Genomic DNA, 20,317 nt, shown 5'->3' on the forward strand with positions numbered 1-20,317 from the left:
ATTTGGTAAAACTAATTAAAACACAGGATGTGGCTAGTAATCATGGCTGTCTTTGGTTTCAATTAGACCAAATAAACAGCTGTAGTTGTACTGACAGCAAATCATGCTGCCGACCACGTATGCTGCGTAAGAAACTAATCCATAACTTTATTAATTTACTGTCTTGTAGAACATATTTTGGCTTTGTGATTGTGATAATGCATGGGAGTCACTGGAAGTCAATGGCTTCTCTTCTCAAATGTTTACTCTGCATGAACACGATAGCCAGCCATCTTCCTATTGTTTGTTCTATAAACAAACGCCTATAGCTTTCAATGTTTTACATAAATATTCCCAACTCTGTGAAAAATATGAGCCATTCTTCATTCAAACAAAGGGAGGTTGGTAATGAAACTACTGTAGGAAGAACAGGGGTGGATCACAGCATGTTGCCACTATTATGTATTTATTATGCTGGAAGATTTATCTGTTAAAAAAGGTATATCCAAGGGATTATATAATAACTCTTACAAAAACTTTGTGAGTATACTATACTGGTATTAGCAATATAACAGTGGCAACAACAAAGATGGTGAATGATAATACTAATAATAATTATGATGATAATAACACTAATAAAAATGAAGATATTAAAATGCAAATGTGCATACTGTTGCAAAGACTTATTCACTGCACAACGAGTATAAATAAATCTTGTTTACTCCTGATATGTTTAGTAGGTTGCCTATCTTTTGGCAGCACCAAATCCTCATGTGTGTGAAAAACCACTATAATACATTTTCTCTAAAGCAAGCAACAATGAAATGTCTATCCTTAGTGTTGTGATAATTGTAACAGAATTTGCATTTTGGAAATAACAACTTGGGCAAAAGTTCCACAAAAATCTGAGGGATTGGGGTTTGACCGCACAAAAGAATGTGGGGGAGAGTCTGTGAAAACATCCAGTCTTTAATGACTTTTTGCTACCTAAAGAGTATACAAATAAAAACTATCTACTTCAATCAAGTGTATATATATATATATATATATATATATATAGACACATTTTATTGAAGAGTTCATGATCATTTTTATAGAAAAAACACTTTACATATGAGGCCTCAAAATGAAATAAATAAAAGGTATTGATTGACATGTAGCGTCATGAACACAAAAACAAAAATTTATACAAAAAATACTTGAAACTACTAAGTTTAGGTATATTTCTTTTGACAAAATATTAAAATAATTAGTAATTAAAGTATTTAAATAGTGACAAGCTTTTATAATGACTTAAATAATTTTGGTATGACCACATTTTCAACTTTTACAAACTTGAAAGCTTTATTAATAGAGCAAGTGCCCCTGATTGTTACAGCTAGTTGGCTGCTCTACACTCCTGCTAAATTTCGTTTTACTCTCCATTATCTCCCCCGCCTTTCTCATGTCTCATGTTAATCAATATTACGTCAAAGTATATAATATTTGATCTCTACTTTTCTGCTCAGTGATATCTTCAACTCGAAGACGGAGCATTATCGATATCAAACGATACAAACATCCGCTGCCGTTAGCAGATAGTTCATAGTTTTGCTGACAGTCGAGACGAAAGGTTGTGCATAGCAGCAAATAACATGCAGGCTCTTCTTGAACTCTCAGCGCAAGCTCAAAGCATGCATCAACAACTAGGTAAGGCAAACTCAAATAAATAAACGAATTACATGTCTTTTAAAGACTTCTAATTTATTCTATTTAGCAATGCAATTTAATTATTTTGTTTTATTTCATATTTTATATAAGCTGGGTCCGTATTATAAGCTTTGTTCTATTAAAAATGCGCTACTTCTAATAATTTTATTTTATAATTTTGTTAATTACCACCAAGCTAAAAAAAAGTTAAATCTACTTAAAACCAGTTGTCATATTTGTATGACCTTACAAAATCATTGTTTTCCTGTTTTCCTTTATTGTAATAATTTATAAAACGATACAATAAACGTTGTTAATAAACAATAACTTATTTGTCAAAAATAAAATTTTGAAAATTAATAAAACTTGTTTGATTACTTATTTAAAATATTTTTTATTATTTCGTTTATTATGGTTGTCATTTTTTTATTTATGCTTGATCTTTTTACTTTTTCAATGACATCTTTTATTAAGAAAAGAACAAGCATTGGTCAATAAACATCTGAGGTCGTTAGCTTGTGTCTCGAAGCTTGGTCACCAGTAGATGAGGGAAACACCAGAAAATCAAAAGTGATGAATATTTATTTTATAACAAAATTATATTAAATAATAAAACTGAGATGTAATTATTTAATTGTAGGTTTAAATATTATGTACATAGTTATATAACTCGCTTGTGCTGGTATTGTCTCAAACCATCAAGCCAGTCAGCAAGACCTACCTTCAGATCAAACAGCCTTTGATTGGCAGCTCATATAACCCTTAACACAACCCTCCTTTGAAATCAATTATTAATAAAGGTGACTTTAACATAATGAAAGTCACTTTGTCTGAATAAAAAAGTCTGGTGTGAGTGCGAAGGAAATATAATCATATATCAATTCACTTATTCTCCACTTCACAGTCACGAGATGGTTTACCCAATGTATTAAAGATATCAAATCACTCTGAAATGTCTCTCCTCCGCGTGTTACCAGCTCCTTGATTAATTATTTACCTGACCTTTATATCATCACACAAGCTTTCAAGTTTTGTAGAATATTTATATAACTACTGTGATATAGATTTACACGCCTCCTACCATTGTCCACAACTTCGCTTCATAAAAAGTTGTTTTGATGTCGTGTTTATTAAAATCCAAAACTGAGCTTACACTGTGGTTAAATTTACTCTTTAGCAGAAAGGCTCGCCGATGTGGCGTGTAAAGTTTGTGGTGACAAGAGCTCAGGAAAGCACTATGGAGTATTTACCTGTGATGGTAAGTGTACACATACCTGAATACCATACCATACCATTAACTGAATAAGCTGTTTTCAAATAGATATTCACATGGTTTAGACAATTTTGCAAAGAAACCAATAACACTTCATGAAACAGATACTGGTTTTAAACCATATTATTTTGTTTCAATAATATTTGCTTTTTTTATGTTTCACAAAGAAATTATATGTTATACAGAATATTTGTTAACATATGCTTTGAACCAACTTGTTTTTTTCTCGTAGGTTGCTCTGGCTTTTTCAAGCGAAGCATTCATAAACAGAGGCAGTACACTTGCAAGGCGCAGGGCTTGGGAAAAGGCTGCTGCCCTGTAGACAAAACCCATCGAAACCAATGCAGAGCATGCAGGCTAGCCAAGTGCTTCAACGTCAACATGAACAAAGATGGTAAGCTGATTCCTTTGTTATAAACAGACGACAAACATATTTTACAAACTTTAATTGAATAATTTCGCTTTGAGTTAGCGTTATTCAAGAAAGACCTTTTAAGAAATTAAAAAAATATAATTCTTCTATCTTTTTTTATAAAAAGCCATTTCATAGCGTTTAAATCCAACTGATTGGATGTTTTCCATAAAAAATCAAAGATTCAAAACCAATTGTAAACAATGCAGACACTTTATGTTGAACGATGAAAAAGAATTTGCAACCCAAACGCTTAATTATTTTATGAAACTGTTTTCACAGCTGTACAACATGAGAGAGGTCCAAGGAAAAGAAAAAGTTCAACTCCATGCTCAGAAGATTCCGGAAGTTGCAAAAGAGAAAAGACAACATCGAAGATGGCGGACATGAAGTGGACAAAACCAGAAAGACAAATTGCTATACCACACTCGGCAATGACCAACTCATTTTCATCCATAGGACAACCCTTTGTGTTTCCCACTCCAACCAGTCACAGTCATTTGGCAGCCAATTTACAGAAACAAGCACTGCAAGCAGGATTCATTCACAGGTAACATAAGCATGCATTTCTTCCGGAAAGTTCTACTAGTTAAAAAGCCTTAGCTATCTGTAGTACATGCGTTCTTAGCTGTAGGATGTAGTTGCCCAATCAGCTTTCTTGTTTGACTCTTCTATGACTTGATATATCAGTCTACAGCTAATATTAAAATAATACGTATAATTCCTGTAAGTGTATGAAACCCAATATATATATAAAGAAAGTAACTAAAAAGAATATGACACAAAGTGTGATTTCTTACAGTTTGCTGCTGGCTGAGCACTATCAAGAGTTGTCTATACGTTCAGAGATGAGCCAACTGGTAGCAGGAAGTTCTGGAGAATGTGCAGTCAAGCTTCTATATATAGCAATCAACTGGCTGCGTCATTTACCCTCCTTCCGAATTCTTCCGGCAGCAGATCAGGTAAGAGTTGGACTGATAACAAATGTAGGTCATCAGTGAGTAAATCTAGGTCATGTGTGCGTGTATATCATGAGAAAAAAGTGTAACTAATGCAGAAGCGAGAAATTGTGGTATTGTGATTTGAGAGCACATGGCACCTTATTTTATTAGTAAACTGCAGAAAATCTAATGTTTAAACATCAAAAAATATGCTGCTAAACTACAGGTATTACTAGAAATGATTAAATTAAAATGATGTATATGCTGACTATTTCATCCGTAGGTGGCTTTATTGGAAGACAGTTGGGCTGACTTGTTCGTAATCTCATTGGCACAATGGAAGCTGCCCTTCAACCACCTTCCCATGCTTGCCAAGAACATGGGCAGCCTCACCCTTGACCTCATCAAAATTACCAGCTTGACCTCAAAGATAGACTTGCACAGACTCGACAGCACAGAATACGCTTGCCTCAAAGCCCTCGCTGTCTTCAAGCCGAGTAAGTATAACAAGCTCTGTAGCGATTCTACCTTGTCCACCTGTCATCTACTGCCACATTGTCTACCTGTCATCTACTGCCACCTTGTCTACCTGTCATCTACTGCCACCTTGTCCACCTGTCATCTACTGCCAATCATACTTGTCAGTTTACAAACCTTTATATAGAAATTTACCTATTGTTTACACACCGATTATGATAAAAAAATCGCTCTCTCATTCTGTAGCTAAAAATGCATTTCTTCTCGACTGCACAGCGTCTAATAAATGCACCACTCAACTTTTGTAGTCTACCTTGAGACAATTTGATTGATTCACTTGATAGCCTTTGTTCTCAAAGTATGCTATTGCTTTATTGCAAGATTGTATACATTTTAGGTTGCAGAAATCTGTCAGAAAGCTCACGAGTTCTGGTAGAAAGAGTACAAGACCAAACACAGTTGGTGTTGTCCCAGTATATGACATCATCGCAACCGATTATCGATCCCCTCAGATTTGGTCATCTCCTTCTTATGCTGTCTATGGTCAAAGAGATAAAAGCGACAACTGTCAAGGAACTGTATTTCTCTAATTTTGGTAGCGAACTTCCAATAGAGAAAATGTTAGTAGAGATTTATCAGAGTGAAGCTTTTACTGCATTCTAATTTTCAATAAGTATTTATTTTATTTTAATAAATTATTTATTTATAAGGCAAATAATATATTTTTAAATCTTTTATTGCATAAATTTTTTATATATGTATAATTTATTATCTGTAAATAAAATACAGATTTTAAAACTTAACTCCTCGTCTTAAATTTAAGGTTAATTGTTGCTGCCAAGAACAATTAAACATAAACAAATGCAAACACTCAAGAAATCGAAAACTGCAGATTTCTATACTCAGTTTCCATACAGCGATAGCATAGCGACACTGCCCCATATGCTGCTGCAATGCACATGGCTCTGGATCATTGGCTCCGTTGCGACGCGCCTTGTTTGTGCCACGGAAATGGTTTAGCAACCAACAGTGTCGCACTTGCATGTGAGCAAAGGTCTTGCTTTCTTGGTGCTCCATATGCAGACACATGCCTTGGCATAAGGCATCACACAACCATCGCGCTACTATACTGCCCTATGAAAACATGGTCTACTTGTTGGCCCAGTGTAGCACTTCAACACTGGCATACTCAGTGCAACCGGGTGTCACTCTGTTATCACTTGCATAGAAACTTAGCATCTGTCAACAAGTCTCTGTACCAGAATGGCTCTGATGGCATTCTGTTGCCAGTGGTCTTTACTTATATACAGTGTTTATAGACTGACTTGTACTTGCATGACCTATATGAAAATTTTGACACAAAACAAGTAAATACAGAACCATAAGATGATTATCTAGACAGTATTTTTTACCAACATACAATGTGTAAAACAACACATAATGTAAAAACTTGAACAATAATTTATTATTCTTAATGTTTGTTTTGGTGAACAGAAACTCATGTGAGCATTAGGAAGGGTATCAATAGCCTTATCGATGCTTGTTATAGTTATCTGCTGATTTCTATAATAGGCCTATGAATGTATTTACACAAGGATAAATATAATCAAGTTTTTAATAAGTAATTATTATGATAGGAACTGTGTCTACTCATCTGTCTGGAGCCCTGCGTTAGGTAAAAATATCGCTTTTAATGAGATTTGAAATCCCAACTTCCAACTTGATAGACAGCCACTATACCACCTGGGTCAATCGACCACCTTGCCATATGTTGGAATTATTGTGCACTTAGTTATTACACTTGACAATCTTTGACAATGCATCAGAATGGTCTGGCAAGATACTAGTAACAATAACGGCAATAAACAATTCAACTTGCAGCAGACACAAAATGGCATAATCAAATGCTCAACTAACTGTTGAAACAAGAAAAGACAACTCTTTAGCAATAGCTTGTAGCATAAGCTCTAATCAACTGTTTTCAGTAGAGACAAATAATGACACTGACCAATACTGACATCAGTGACTTATCAAATGCTATGAATAACAATGAAAGTAAAAATAATACTAGTAATATGATAACTGTATTGTGAAATAACAGCAAACATAGTGACAATAGTAACGATGATAGTAATAACAATGGAAGTAATGAAGATAAATAGTAATAGTATTATTACTGCCCCTGATCTATTGCCCAGCTTCTACTGAATACTGAACTTTTATCTGTTTAGAGCTACTCAACTTAGATACACTACCATTTCATCATTACTGTTCTTATTACTATTATTATGTGTAATAACAACTGTAAGAACAAATGCAATAATATTATTGTAGTGAAATAAAATGGGACGAGTGCCCCTGCCTAATGTAAAATATGGTGTGGATGTGCTGGCGAATTGCTGGAGCCGGCCTTGCGTTGAACACAATGTTTTACCATCTGAGCACACACTGCAGCTTTCACACCTTCATTGCCAGCTAATTAAATATTTAAACAACTGATAATAAAGATTTATAACATCACAAATAGAATAGATAAAATAGTGAAATGTATTACGTTATTAGTATTATTATTATACATTATTATTAGGTATGCAATTATCTGTTTTTTTTTAATGATTTAACTGGTGTTTTGTACTTGCATACAAAACACATTGTAAATTGCAGTTGTCGCAATTAGAATCATCTTTGTGATTTTTAAATTCATATTTTGCGTGTTATTTTATGATTAAGTACCACTTGCCAGTCATAAAGACTTCAATGTATTTACTTGTTATTTGAGTTTTAACAGTTATTTGGTTGGTTGGTCAAGGAGTTTGAGTTTGTGACGACTGAGCACAACAAACCAGTGAAGATTCAAGTCAAAAGGCTCCAAATACAAATATACGAATACAAATATAATAGCAAATAAAGAGTGAATCGGCAGCAACTGAATTTAATAATAGTTTATTTAGTATATAAGAGCAGATAACAAGAAACTCTGTTTATATTAACTGCACACATGCCAGTCACAGAATCTTTATGAATATAGAAATAGAAAATCTAGCATCTGATTGGAATTAAGTCGGACAGGTATTTAGTTTACACGGTAATATATCAGCAATAAATATGGTGGTGTAGAAATTCAAAGCTTGTGCTAAACGTTATGGAAATCTAGTGTGAGCTCAGCTATGTTTCCATTTGACAGGTAGAAAAATTGTCTTGACTCTGTCTTTGCAGTTACAACCTATAGAACTGCGGAGCCATGAAGTCACTTTTTTTAATCATATAGATGTAAAGAAGGCAAAAGCTTATCACAAATATTTGGAATATTCAGTCGAAGTTTACATCAAACGGGTCCAACTCATCATCAGTGTCCGGAGAATAGTCTGGCTCCTCAAATTCTGTCCTGCGAGCTCTCACGTTGTACGATGTTTTATGTCTGTTTGATCGCGAACCATCAGGGGCTGAATAGAAAATAGAAACAGCACAGTCCTGTTAATTTGTCTGTTACCCAACTCCACATAGATGACTGCCTGCCTGCACTTACAAGTCGAATTTGTATTTGGAAAGCGATTGAGAGTAAAAGGCCTTTCCTGCCTTCTCTAGGAATCGAACCTCAACTTGTTATCAACAGGTCTGGTGCTCTAGGTATATAAGTCCAACATACAAGTTAATAGAGGGCTTAGTACAACCAGTCATATGGAGTTGTCATCGCATGACAAGAATTGTCTCATCATTCTCCAACATTGTTTTCAAAGTCTTCACCATAATAAGAACTGTGCCTGTCTTTAGCCAGAAGCCAGACTTTAAGGTCAGGAAAAAATATTGTTTTCAACAGGTTTCAACTTTTAGCTTGCTAGATCTGCGCCAATCAACTGCCTCGCTGCTTGTCAGAATAATTGAGCAGTCTCGTGCAATAATTGTCTTCGGAATAATTGTACAGACCTGAGGATCTCTCATGGCACACAATACTGCTCTGGTTCTTGATGGTCATACAATATTTGCTATAATAATTGCCATGCCCATCCGTCTGTGCGGAGCAACAGTTAGAGACTAAAGAAAAAGATTGCACCATATGGGATTTGAACTCGTTGAAATAAAAGTGTAACAATGAGTCGTCTATCACTGATGTTCATCACATCAGTAGGCAGTAGTAATTTAGGTTTGGTTTGCAAAATACTGTATTCTGTTCTGCCAAATGCAAATGTTTTAATTAGTGTGGTTAGGATTGCAAAAAATGAATACAGGATGATGGCCATTGCATCACGCGTCCTGCTTAGAGCGTATGATGAAACACCTCTGGTTATATGGTCGGGAAAGAATGCTACACTCTCAGGCTAACAGTGCCAAGAGCCATGGCTATTTTATTGGAAACAAATATAAGGGAACATTTAAGAAAACAAGTACAATTTTGAATATCTTTATATTGTCATTACCACTGATTTTGCTAAATTCTTTCATACTGATGTTTAAGTTATTCAACCATTTGAAATTTAAAAAATGAATTTATCAAAATATTCTTGATACTCTCAAGTTTGACATTCTTATTACACATACAATATTTTCTAGATATTGTTAAATTTATCTGAGCAATATTATAAGATTGAGTTGAGTAATAAAAGTTATAAACATTTTATAATATATACAAATAAATTTATACATTATTTATATTTGTTTTTAAATTCAATTTAGCTAACTTTTCATTTTATTGTAATTTATTTATATATTTATAATTTATTTATATAAATCTCAGTGCCTGTCATTCATGTGTCCATTTATAGCAATTTAAATCTAGCAACAAAAACCGCTTCAGACTAGATATGAACTTGGAGCCACCAGTTCCACAAACAGGCGTGCTATTCAATATAATACGCTGTCCTTGCTATTGTCCTGGATAATTACGTACCTACCTAGTGCTATCCATTCCACTACATGGCTAACTGGCCATACTATAGGATAATTGTGCACCTACATGTACCTATGCAGCACAATTACAACAAGCTGCACATACTTATGCAGCTCACTATTAGTTACTGCTAGCACGCTTTAAGTTACGCTTGACATGTAACTTGACCATTATAAACAAGTGGGCTTGAGACAGTTTCGAACGGCCTCTTATCATGGTAAAGGTTGACTTGAAACAAAATTCACATTACAGTTCTTTGGTATCAATAGGTTCACCATGTCTTATTCTGCTGTGTCGTAGGTGCAAATAATGTGGAAATGTGATTACAAGCTTTTAAAAGCTCAAAAACGAACAGTTAATCGCAGTCATCACGAAAACGGCCATAGGTCAAAATTCCTTTCCAAAACGGCTCAAATGTTATGTAGTTGAACATGATGTGCTTCTGTTTACACTTTCATGCAACCTCAATCGTTGAAATATTTTTGTAAATAAACTTCATGCATTCAAGAAAACCATGTCTATTGTCCTTACTTGTCTATTTCATCATCATTTTAATGCTGTCACTTTGAGCGCTGATATCTCAAAATCTAGCCTAAAAATCAGTTTTTTTAATTTAGCTCGAAGGAGTGCATATCATCCTTTGATAAACATGACGAGCAGGCACAGTTAGTTACCTGTGATAGTCGAAAAATGCTGCAAAGATTGTTAGCGTCATTAGGCAGGAAATATGGGTCACATGATCAGATTATGACTAGATGATATAGCTGAAAGCTGAAACAAAACTGTAAAGTAGCTAGCATTTATATTTGATAAGGGTAGAACCTTCCGGTAGAACCACTCCGGTAGAACCTGAAGTGTTTGTCATAAACTAGTGCCACCAGACATTTTATATTGAGCCTTTTATTGGCCTTTCATTTCATGTGATAGTATCACATGTCAAACCAATAACCACATCGAGTTGAATACGTCATTAAAATAAAGGATTCCAACCTATAGCCGTTCTCGTGATGGCTGTTATTAACTGTTCATTTTTGAGCTTTTAAGAGCTTGTAATCACATTTCTACATATTTTAAACTTGCAACACAGAGTAAAACATGGTGAACCTTTAATACCAAACAACTGCAATGTGAATTTTGTTTCAAGTCAACTTTTAAATTACTAGCTAGCTTGAATTACTAGCTTGAGTTACTCAAATTCATTGGTTGAAAAAACTTAGCCAATGGCAACTAAATTGAGCAACTAATGCTAAATCTTCTGTGCAAAAACTTTTTTTTATTACCCATGCAATGGCAGGCATTCAACCAATCTACTATATAAACGGCAATCGTTGTCTGTCTGATTGATTGATTGTCCGCCTTATAGAGCGGTCTTTTCTTTTATCGTCGTACGAATTTCGGTCGTACGAAGCGAACTGAATTAATATGTGTAGTAACGGTAAATAAATTATAGAGCGGTCTTTCTTTTTCCATTCGGTCGAACAAAGCCAACCGAATTAATATGAGTACTAATTATCGTAATTTTGTAATATGGACTATTAGCCGCTACTTTTCTCTGACGATTTGAGCCAAGCGGCTTATATAAAGGTGTGGCGATTCTGTTGTTTTTCTTTCACCGCTCGAGCGCATTAACCGAAATCCCCGGTTAGCACGCTTTTTAAACGGCAAATTTTCTGCCGTGTTAAAAAACACTTTTCCTGAGTTCGGCGGCCTATACAAAGGTGTCTATACAGCTATACAAATGTACTATTCATTAAATAAAATAAATTAATGAGTAGTTATTTACATGCAATTAATATTTACTGCCAACGTGTACCGAGAAGGTCACGTAAACGTTTGTTTCTTGGAGCCACTGGAAAAACGCATTTCTCACCTACTAAATTTCCACATCAAAAAGGTAAGTGTTTCTTATACGACGTTGTATTGTCTATGAATTGCCACATCTCCACTACTTAATAACGTTGGATTTGCCGCTGTTCGTGAAAGTGGGTCATGTTCATTTCCTTCAGCAGCCGAGTTACTAATTTTTTTTCCAGCTACGAGTAGGCCTACTGTAACTTACTATTACAGAACTTTCACGAGTACTCCGAGGGTTGCGATACGCTATTGTGAAAAGAAAGAGAGCAGCTGCTATCGACTTACTGTCACCCTGCATCAGCCATGACCAGCTATACGTCGCCTGCTCAAAAGTAGGCACACGCCGAAAACTGTTTCTTCATACGCCCGACAGAAAAACCAAAAATGTTGTCTATCCGCATGTGTTGCGTTGAACTAAGGAAGAGAGAGAAAGGGAGAGAGAGGGAGAGAAAGAGAGAGGGAGAGAAAGGGAGAGAGAGGGAGGAGGAGAGTGGGGGGGAGAGAGAGAGGGAGAGCGAGGAGGAGAGGGGGGGGGAGAGAGAGAGGGAGAGAGAGGAAGAGGGAGGGAGAGGGAGAGAGGGGGGAGAGAGGGGAGAGAAGGAGAGAGAGAGGGAGAGCGAGGAGGAGAGGGGGGGGGAGAGAGAGAGGGAGAGAAAGGGGGAGGGAGAGAGAGAGGGAGAGAGAGGGAGAGAAGGGGAGAGAGAGGGAGAGCGAGGAGGAGAGGGGGGGAGAGAGAGAGGGAGAGAAAGAGGGAGAGAGAGGGGGAAGAGGGAGGGAGAGAGAGGGGAGAGAGAGAGAAGGGGAGAGAGAGGGAAAGCGAGGAGGAGAGGGGAAGAGAGAGAGAGGGAGAGAGAGAGGGAGAGAGAGAGGGGGAAGAGGGAGGGAGAGAGAGAGGGGAGAGACGGAGAGAGGGAGAGAGGGGAAAGAGGGAGAGAAGGAGAGAAAAAGGGAGAGAAAGAGGGGAGAGAGAGAGGGAGGGAAGGGGAGAGCGAGGAGGAGAGGGGGGGGGGGAGAGGGGGAGAGAGAGAGGGGAGAGACGGAGAGAGGGGAAAGAGGGAGAGAAGGAGAGAGAGAGGGAGAGCGAGGAGGAGAGGGGGAGAGAGAGGGAGAGAAAGAGGGAGGGAGAGAGAGAGGGGGGAGAGAGGGAGAGGAGAGAAAGGGGAGAGACGGAGAGAGGGGAAAGAGGGAGAGAGGGAGAGCGAGGAGGAGAGAGGGAGAGAGAGGGAGAGAAAGAGGGAGAAGAGGGAGGGAGAGAGAGGGGAGAGAGGGAGAGACGGAGAGAGGGGAAGAGGGAGAGAGGGAGATGTAACTGCATATTTGGAGTTGTTTTACGGTATGAAAGCCAACTCTCAATAAACCTTATGCTGCCCGTGAATCTGCTCCTGTAGACGGGTAATGCAGCTAGTTAATTATAAATTTAATTATTTACAAATATCTAATTATTTAAATATGTGTTTTACAAATAAATTTATATAAATTTTTGCACATAAATGTGCATTCAGCCCTCTGGTACATCTGGTGAGTCATGAATGCTTACACCGTGTTAGAAGTTTTACAGTATTTTCCATACAGGAAGTTGTGATTACCTGGTTTTTGTCGTGCCGAGACATTCTCGCCAAGTCGTATCTGATTCAGTTGTTCAGTCATGCCCCTTAGTGTCTCTTTAAACTCTTCCTTTCGCTGATGTACTGTCATCCATAGTGGTCGCTTTGGAGGAGTTCGTGGATTTTTCAGTTGTTGCTCTTTGGCAGTTAGCTTATTTGGCTCAACTTGTTTAGATGAAGCTGAAAAAGATATAACTAAAGTTCCTAAAGTTAGCTATCATTTATCAACAATTTGCGTTAGGATTACAGCACTTTGTAGAATTACTGAAGATGTGTGTTTTAAAAGATGAACATTCTGTTTTTAAAGATGAGCTTGCACTAAATTAAGTAGATTTTATCAGGAAATATCTGTATTTTTCTATCATCTGCGATTGTTTTTAATGCTTGAGGTGATCCGATGTTTCAAGATTAAAATCAACAAAACCTGATTGCAGTTAAAACACTAAGGAGAAAAATATGTACCAAAATGACGTCCCAAGATGCTATCGTTGCTATAGGTGATATCAACTATTGTGTTTAAGTTACAGCATTACGTGTCTCTATTCTGTTCGTCTCTTTGCAACTATAGATGTCATAATCACACTTTCACTTAAATCTGAGCGTTTTAACTGCAATCAAGTTTGTCGATTTTAATCTTGAAACATCCTGGCAGTCAGATCACCTCAAACATCAAAAACAATTGCAAATGATGGAAAATACCGATACTTTTTGATAAAACTACTGCGACTTTGCACAAGTTCCTCTTTAACACAGAGTATTACAATTTTTTTACGTTTGCATAAACATATTAGTAGCTTAGGAAGCTATTGAACATACTCAATAAAAACTGTTGAGATTATTTTTGTGCAAAAGTGATAGAGCCACAAGTACAACGTAGCTTAATTTCTGAAATACTAAGGAGTGAACTATTTTCTAGACTACAAATGTTAAATGGAAACTATAGTAACACACTCTAACTCATTTGCCTAAATTTGAAAGTGAATTTAAAAATAATTTTTCCAGAAGTTGTGTGATGTATAAGTTGAACAGCTTTAATTATTAACAAGAATAATATAATTAATCTTTAATTGGTCTAATACTGTTAGATTGATTTTTAATTGGTCTAATACTGTTAGATTGATCTTTAATTGGTCTAATACTGTTAGATTGATCTTTAATTGGTCTAATACTGTTAGATTGATCTTTAATTGGTCTAATACTGTTAGATTGATTTTTAATTGGTCTAATGCTGTTAGATTGATCTTTAATTGGTCTAATACTGTTAGATTGATCTTTAATTGGTCTAATACTGTTAGATTGATCTTTAATTGGTCTAATACTGTTAGATTGATTTTTAATTGGTCTAATACTGTTAGATTGATCTTTAATTGGTCTAATACTGTTAGATTGATCTTTAATTGGTCTAATACTGTTACATTAATCTTTAATTGGTCTAATACTGTTAGATTAATCTTTAATTGGTCTAATACTGTTAGATTGATTTTTAATTGGTCTAATACTGTTAGATTGATTTTTAATTGGTCTAATACTGTTAGATTGATCTTTAATTGGTCTAATACTGTTACATTAATCTTTAATTGGTCTAATACTGTTAGATTAATCTTTAATTGGTCTAATAATGTTAGATTGGTTTTTAATTGGTCTAATACTGTTAGATTGATCTTTAATTGGTCTAATACTGTTAGATTGATCTTTAATTGGTCTAATACTGTTAGATTGATCTTTAATTGGTCTAATACTGTTACATTAATCTTTAATTGGTCTAATACTGTTAGATTAATCTTTAATTGGTCTAATACTGTTAGATTGATTTTTAATTGGTCTAATACTGTTAGATTGATCTTTAATTGGTCTAATACTGTTAGATTGATCTTTAATTGGTCTAATACTGTTAGATTGATCTTTAATTGGTCTAATACTGTTACATTAATCTTTAATTGGTCTAATACTGTTAGATTAATCTTTAATTGGTCTAATACTGTTAGATTGATTTTTAATTGGTCTAATACTGTTAGATTAATCTTTAATTGGTTTAATACTGTTAGATTGATCTTTAATTGGTCTAATACTGTTAGATTGATCTTTAATTGGTCTAATACTGTTAGATTGATTTTTAATTGGTCTAATACTGTTAGATTAATCTTTAATTGGTTTAATACTGTTAGATTGATCTTTAATTAGTCTAATACTGTTAGATTAATCTTTAATTGGTCTAATAATGTTAGATTGATTTTTAATTGGTCTAATACTATTAGATTGATCTTTAATTGGTCTAATACTGTTAGATTGGAAGCAAGACACTTAGAACTGTCAGCAAGTAAGTTTAATAACAATTTTGCACAGCTCTTACATGTTTGCAGTAAACTTTATACAGATAACAGCTGTAATGGATTTACACAGATACAGTCATGTAACTCAATACACTTTACGTACAGCATGATATGAATTACTTACGCCTGTCATAAATTGGTTTGAAATAATTTGTCCTCAATTAAAAGAAATAGAACTTGATTGCGATTCTCATTTACATAGCGCTTGCTAAAGACAGTTTTAGTTGAAAATATTTTCATTCACAACTAAAGTAGTTTATTCTAGAGAGAGATAACATATTAGCGTAAAACGAATACTTTGTTGTGGTTCTTTGACCCACTGGTTCAATACTGATATCTGGTCTGTGACATCGGAGATAAACGCCAGTACAAGCACACAGATGCTGTTTGCCAATTTACCTAGTCAAACTTTGACCTCTTTAGTCAAACTTTGACCTCTGCTGCCCAAGAAATGAGTACACATAATCTGCTTATAAATCAGCATAACTTGAATAAAAGCATTTGCTTCGAGCTCATACTAACTTGTTGTTTCAGACAAGAAAAATATTTTTAGAATTACTTGCAGTCAATATTTTACATTAGTATTATTGACCTCCGCTATCTTTTGTATCACAATTGTGCTTATAGTATTCTTAAGGTCCCAGGGCTATATGTTTAGGATGCGTGTGCGTAGTTTAGATTCTCATCGCATACCTCCCACAATTGCACAAGTATTATGGTAGCCTTAACCTTGACTAACACGATAACTGAGTTGGGTGGGGGTTGGTGACAGTGCGCAGGCACATGCATGACAATGCGTCATTGAAACCACCCAGCGATCTCCATGAATGTTCTTTTTGAAGCTACTATAAATGAATGCTTGTTTTGTCACCTTGTTGAATGAAAACACATAAATTTTAAAAATGACATATCTATCTATATTTTATAACGCACATGCATAAATTAATAAACTGCTTTTATTTATTTTGCTCAAGTGAAACTTTCTTTATTATATCATAACTAATATATAAATTGCTGATTAATTATAAATCTAAAGATAAGTATGTTTATATATACTCTATATTATAAATTAATTGTTTATTTTCAAGTGTATTATATTTAATTTCTGTTTATTTTTTATAAATAATTTATAAATTTATAATTATAAATTTAATTGCAATTAATTTATATATATTAAATTCTTCCAAAATAAGTAGTAGGTTATCTTACCTTCATGTTTAAAAGTAATTCAGCCTATGCTAAAATATTTCTTTAGATCTTTGATAGAGTTATAACTGTGTTAGTCACGTATTACTGAAAGTAATACGAAGAAGATAACTCCAAGAGTAGATAGCTCCAACGCACATGTAAGACTAAACAAATGCTTATAAAATGCTTGACTCCACGATACATTGTTTGATCTGAATACCCATTGAATTGAAGCTCACCAGTTGAAGAACTAGAGGAACGCCGATTAGTCTGGTCTGAGAAATCGCTGTTCTGGTTATTATGTCTCTGACGCCACCCAACACCTGAATCCAATTGTTGTGACTGAGTATCGTGTGAAGGAAAGACGAAGAGTTCCGCTGCAAGAGAATTTTCAAGCGCTGTCTTTGAAAACCACTTCTGATGTGATGGTTTGTTGTTGGTTGCCTTATTCTCCATCTCTAGCTCAATCTTGTCATCCAACTGTACTGTATGGCTCCCTGGAGTAACTGGTCGAATTCTGGACATATATCTGTACGTGTTCAACAGAGGCGTTCCACAGCTCAAGTAAGGACAGAAAATCAAAGTCTCTGGATCCGCTCCGAACACCAAGTTGTGCATGTACTCAGCCTACCAAAAGGTACATACATATATAGCAATATCAATATTCAGTTTATTTACAATAAGATAAGATATTTTTGGTGACCTGAGTTGGTTATTTTAGTCACAAAAGAAATTTATGTCAACAGCTCATTTTCCACAATCTCAATAGCATTTGACAGTTAAAATTTAAATGTCTTGTGGAATTAGTGTAAAATGTTTCCTGACCTTGGCTTAGCCATATATATGTATATATGTATTACCATAATATAAAATATTATAAGCACTTAGCAGTTAATTAATAACACAGAACTGATTGACTAACAGATAAGCGCAGCTATTATATTGATATAGTGATATTATACTGATGCATATTCTATATTATAATATAATTTAATTCGCGCATTGATTGCTTTTTTTACTACTCTTTATGAAACTAACGATTCTAGCATAATATACATCTACATATATAGCCGAAACAGTACTGTCTGTAGCATGAGTACATATATACATATACATGTATATATATATGTATATATATATATGTATATATATATGTATATATATACATATAAAAAAATTGTTTCCTCACCCCGGATACTCTGTATGGGTGGTAAATTCTGCTCTAACTCGGGTCTCCCACCAGAGACCTGGGAGTTTGAGCACTTGCCTCAAGATCTTAGCTGTTCCCAATAGCGCACTTTTCTGCAACTCACCTGAGTTGATTGTTGTTGGTATTTGGGCAAGCCACATTTTATGCGCCGGTGTTATTGCGCCCAGTGCCCCAATGACTATTGGGATTACAGTTGTTCTTACATTCCAGCATTTTTCAATCTCTTTTCCAAGAGGGAGATATTTCTCTACCTTTTCTTTTTTTTGCTGGCTATATTGTAGTCATTGGGTACTGCTATTTCTATTATAGTAGCTCTCTTGTTCTCCTTGTCTACCACCACTATATCTGGTTGGTTTGCTAGGACATGCTTGTCAGTTCGGATGTAGAAGTCCCAGAGGATCTTAGCGCGGTCATTTTCATTGACCTTACCAGGAGCTTCCCACCAGTGTTGTGGTTTATTAAGGCCATACTCATCACATAGACTTCTATACACAACACCTGCGACATGATTATGCCGCTCAGTGTATGCGTTTCCAGCCAACTGTTTGCATCCACTGATGATGTGTTGAATGGTTTCAGGTGCATCTTTGCACAGTCTGCATCTAGGATCGTCTCTAGTGTGATAGATTTTCGTTTGGAGTTGCTTTGTTGGGAGCACTTGCTCCTGGGCTGCCATGATTAGCGACTCTGTATTGGCCGTTAGGTTTCCTTTGTTCAGCCACATATATGTCTGGTGAAGATCACTAACCTTAGATATTTGTTGGTGGTAAGCACCATGAAGAGGTTTCGTGTGCCAGTCAATTTCCTCATCATCAGGGCGTAGGTCCGTTGTAAGAGCAGCCGATTGAAATTCAGCTAGCAACTTATCTGAAATGGCCATGGAGGCTGCATATGCTTTGATGCTTTGCTCCTCCTCTTTCACTGTCTGCTGTACACTTTTGAGCCCCCTACCGCCATCTTTCCTATCGAGATACAATCTAGTAGTATCAGATTTTGGGTGAAGTGCTCCATGCATGGTCAGCAGTTTATGAGTTGCTATATCTGTTTCTTTGATGGCTTCCTCAGTCCACTTTATTATGCCTGCTGGATATCTTATTACTGGCAGTGTGTAGGTATTTATTGCCATGACTTGGTTCTTGGCATTGAGCTGGCTCCGTAAGACCTGCCGAAGGCGTTTCTTGTATTCGGTAATGGCTTTGTGATGGACCTCGGCCTCGTGGTTGATGTTGCTTTGCATAATCCCCAAATACTTGTACCCTTCTTCTATATCTTTGATGGTACTATTTGGCATTCTTAGGCCATCTGTGAGCATAGAATGGCCTTTCTTGAGAATTAGCCTTCCACATTTCTCAATACCGAAGGTCATTCCGATGTCCTTGCTGTATACCTGAGTGAGGTGTATTAGCGAATCAATGTCCCTTTCTTTGTTAGCGTACAGCTTGATGTCATCCATGTAGAAGAGGTGGTTAATCTTGGTGCCACTCTTAAACTGGTACCCATATTGAGTCTCCTCCAGCATATTGCTTAGAGGGTTTAGGCATATGCAGAAGAGCAGCGGTGATAAGGAGTCACCTTGATAGATGCCTCGCTTAATTTTTACACTCGCCAGCTTTTTGCCATTAGCCTCCAGTTCCGTCTTCCATTTTGTCATTGACATCTTGATGAATGCCACAAGAGCAGGGTGAGCATTGTACATACTGAGGCACTCAAGTATCCAACTATGGGAAATTGAGTCATAGACCTTTTTGTAGTCAATCCAAGCCATGGCAAGATTGGTTTGCCTTCTCTTGCTGTCTTGACAGACCGTCCGATCCACCAGTAACTGATGTTTGGCTCCTCGGGTGTTGCGCCCAATTCCTTTCTGAGCACTGGTCATATAGTGACTCATGTGCTCTTCTAGTTTGTCTGCAACAATTCTTGAGAGCAGTTTCCAAGTGGTGGGCAAGCACGTTATTGGTCGATAGTTTTTGGGAATCGGCCCTTGCTTTGGATCTTTTATCAGAAGTACAGTTCGTCCTTTGGTCAGCCATTCTGGATGGTCACCTTGTTCTATTAGGCATTCCATCTGCTTAGCCATTCTAGTATGAAGTGATGTCAATTTTTTTAACCAGAAGGCTTGAATCATGTCATGGCCAGGTGCTGCCCAGTTCTTCATACGCTGCACTCTACACTTGATGTCCTCTTTGCTGATGGTGAGTCCTTGCTGAGCCACAGTGTGTTTATGGCTCTCTTTAAGCCTCTTCAGCCAATTTGCAGTGGTGTTATGAGTAGTCTCTTTCTCCCAGATGTCCTTCCAGAACTTTGAAGTGCTAGATCGGGGAGGCTCAAACATTAGACTCTGCAGTTCACCTTTGAACTGGGAATACACTCTAGATGGATTATTGATGAACAGTTTGTTCATTCTCTTGTTATCCCGCTCTTTGGTGTACCGCTTCAGTCGTGCCGAGAGTGCTACTAGCTGCTGTTTGGCAGATT

At 36.2% G+C, this 20,317-nt stretch overlaps 2 protein-coding genes across 2 annotated transcripts in view; one reads left to right on the forward strand and one right to left on the reverse strand.

Moving 5' to 3' along the window:
- The first annotated feature begins 1,601 nt into the window (after positions 1 to 1,601).
- LOC137404909 (nuclear receptor subfamily 2 group E member 1-like) lies at positions 1,602 to 5,434 on the forward strand. The gene is made up of 7 exons (XM_068091136.1): positions 1,602 to 1,668; positions 2,846 to 2,926; positions 3,174 to 3,335; positions 3,636 to 3,903; positions 4,156 to 4,315; positions 4,578 to 4,791; positions 5,169 to 5,434. The coding sequence occupies exons 1-7, from the start codon at positions 1,614 to 1,616 to the stop codon at positions 5,432 to 5,434; spliced, it is 1,206 nt and encodes a 401-aa protein (XP_067947237.1). The 5' UTR covers positions 1,602 to 1,613.
- A 2,305-nt stretch (positions 5,435 to 7,739) lies between these two features.
- LOC137404910 (NFX1-type zinc finger-containing protein 1-like) overlaps positions 7,740 to 20,317 on the reverse strand; it is an 89,522-nt gene continuing 76,944 nt past the window's right edge. The window contains exons 29-31 of the mRNA XM_068091137.1: positions 16,872 to 17,259; positions 13,097 to 13,294; positions 7,740 to 8,214 (exon numbers count right to left, since the gene is read on the reverse strand). Coding sequence (XP_067947238.1) covers positions 8,081 to 8,214; positions 13,097 to 13,294; positions 16,872 to 17,259 — 720 coding nt within the window. The 3' untranslated portion in view covers positions 7,740 to 8,080. The remainder of the gene's footprint in view (positions 8,215 to 13,096; positions 13,295 to 16,871; positions 17,260 to 20,317) is intronic.

This window comes from Watersipora subatra, chromosome 9 (assembly GCF_963576615.1).
Source record: "Watersipora subatra chromosome 9, tzWatSuba1.1, whole genome shotgun sequence".
NCBI lineage: Eukaryota > Metazoa > Bryozoa > Gymnolaemata > Cheilostomatida > Watersiporidae > Watersipora > Watersipora subatra.

What these genes read in the sequence shown, in the direction of transcription:
- LOC137404909 (XM_068091136.1), top strand. Translation starts at nt 1,614, where the DNA reads ATGCAGGCTCTTCTTGAACTCTCAGCGCAAGCTCAAAGCATGCATCAA. An exon ending in TGGAGTATTTACCTGTGATG is followed by an intron (nt 2,927 to 3,173) that starts GTAAGTGTACAC and finishes TTTTTCTCGTAG; the next exon opens with GTTGCTCTGGCTTTTTCAAG. An exon ending in CCTCGCTGTCTTCAAGCCGA is followed by an intron (nt 4,792 to 5,168) that starts GTAAGTATAACA and finishes TATACATTTTAG; the next exon opens with GTTGCAGAAATCTGTCAGAA.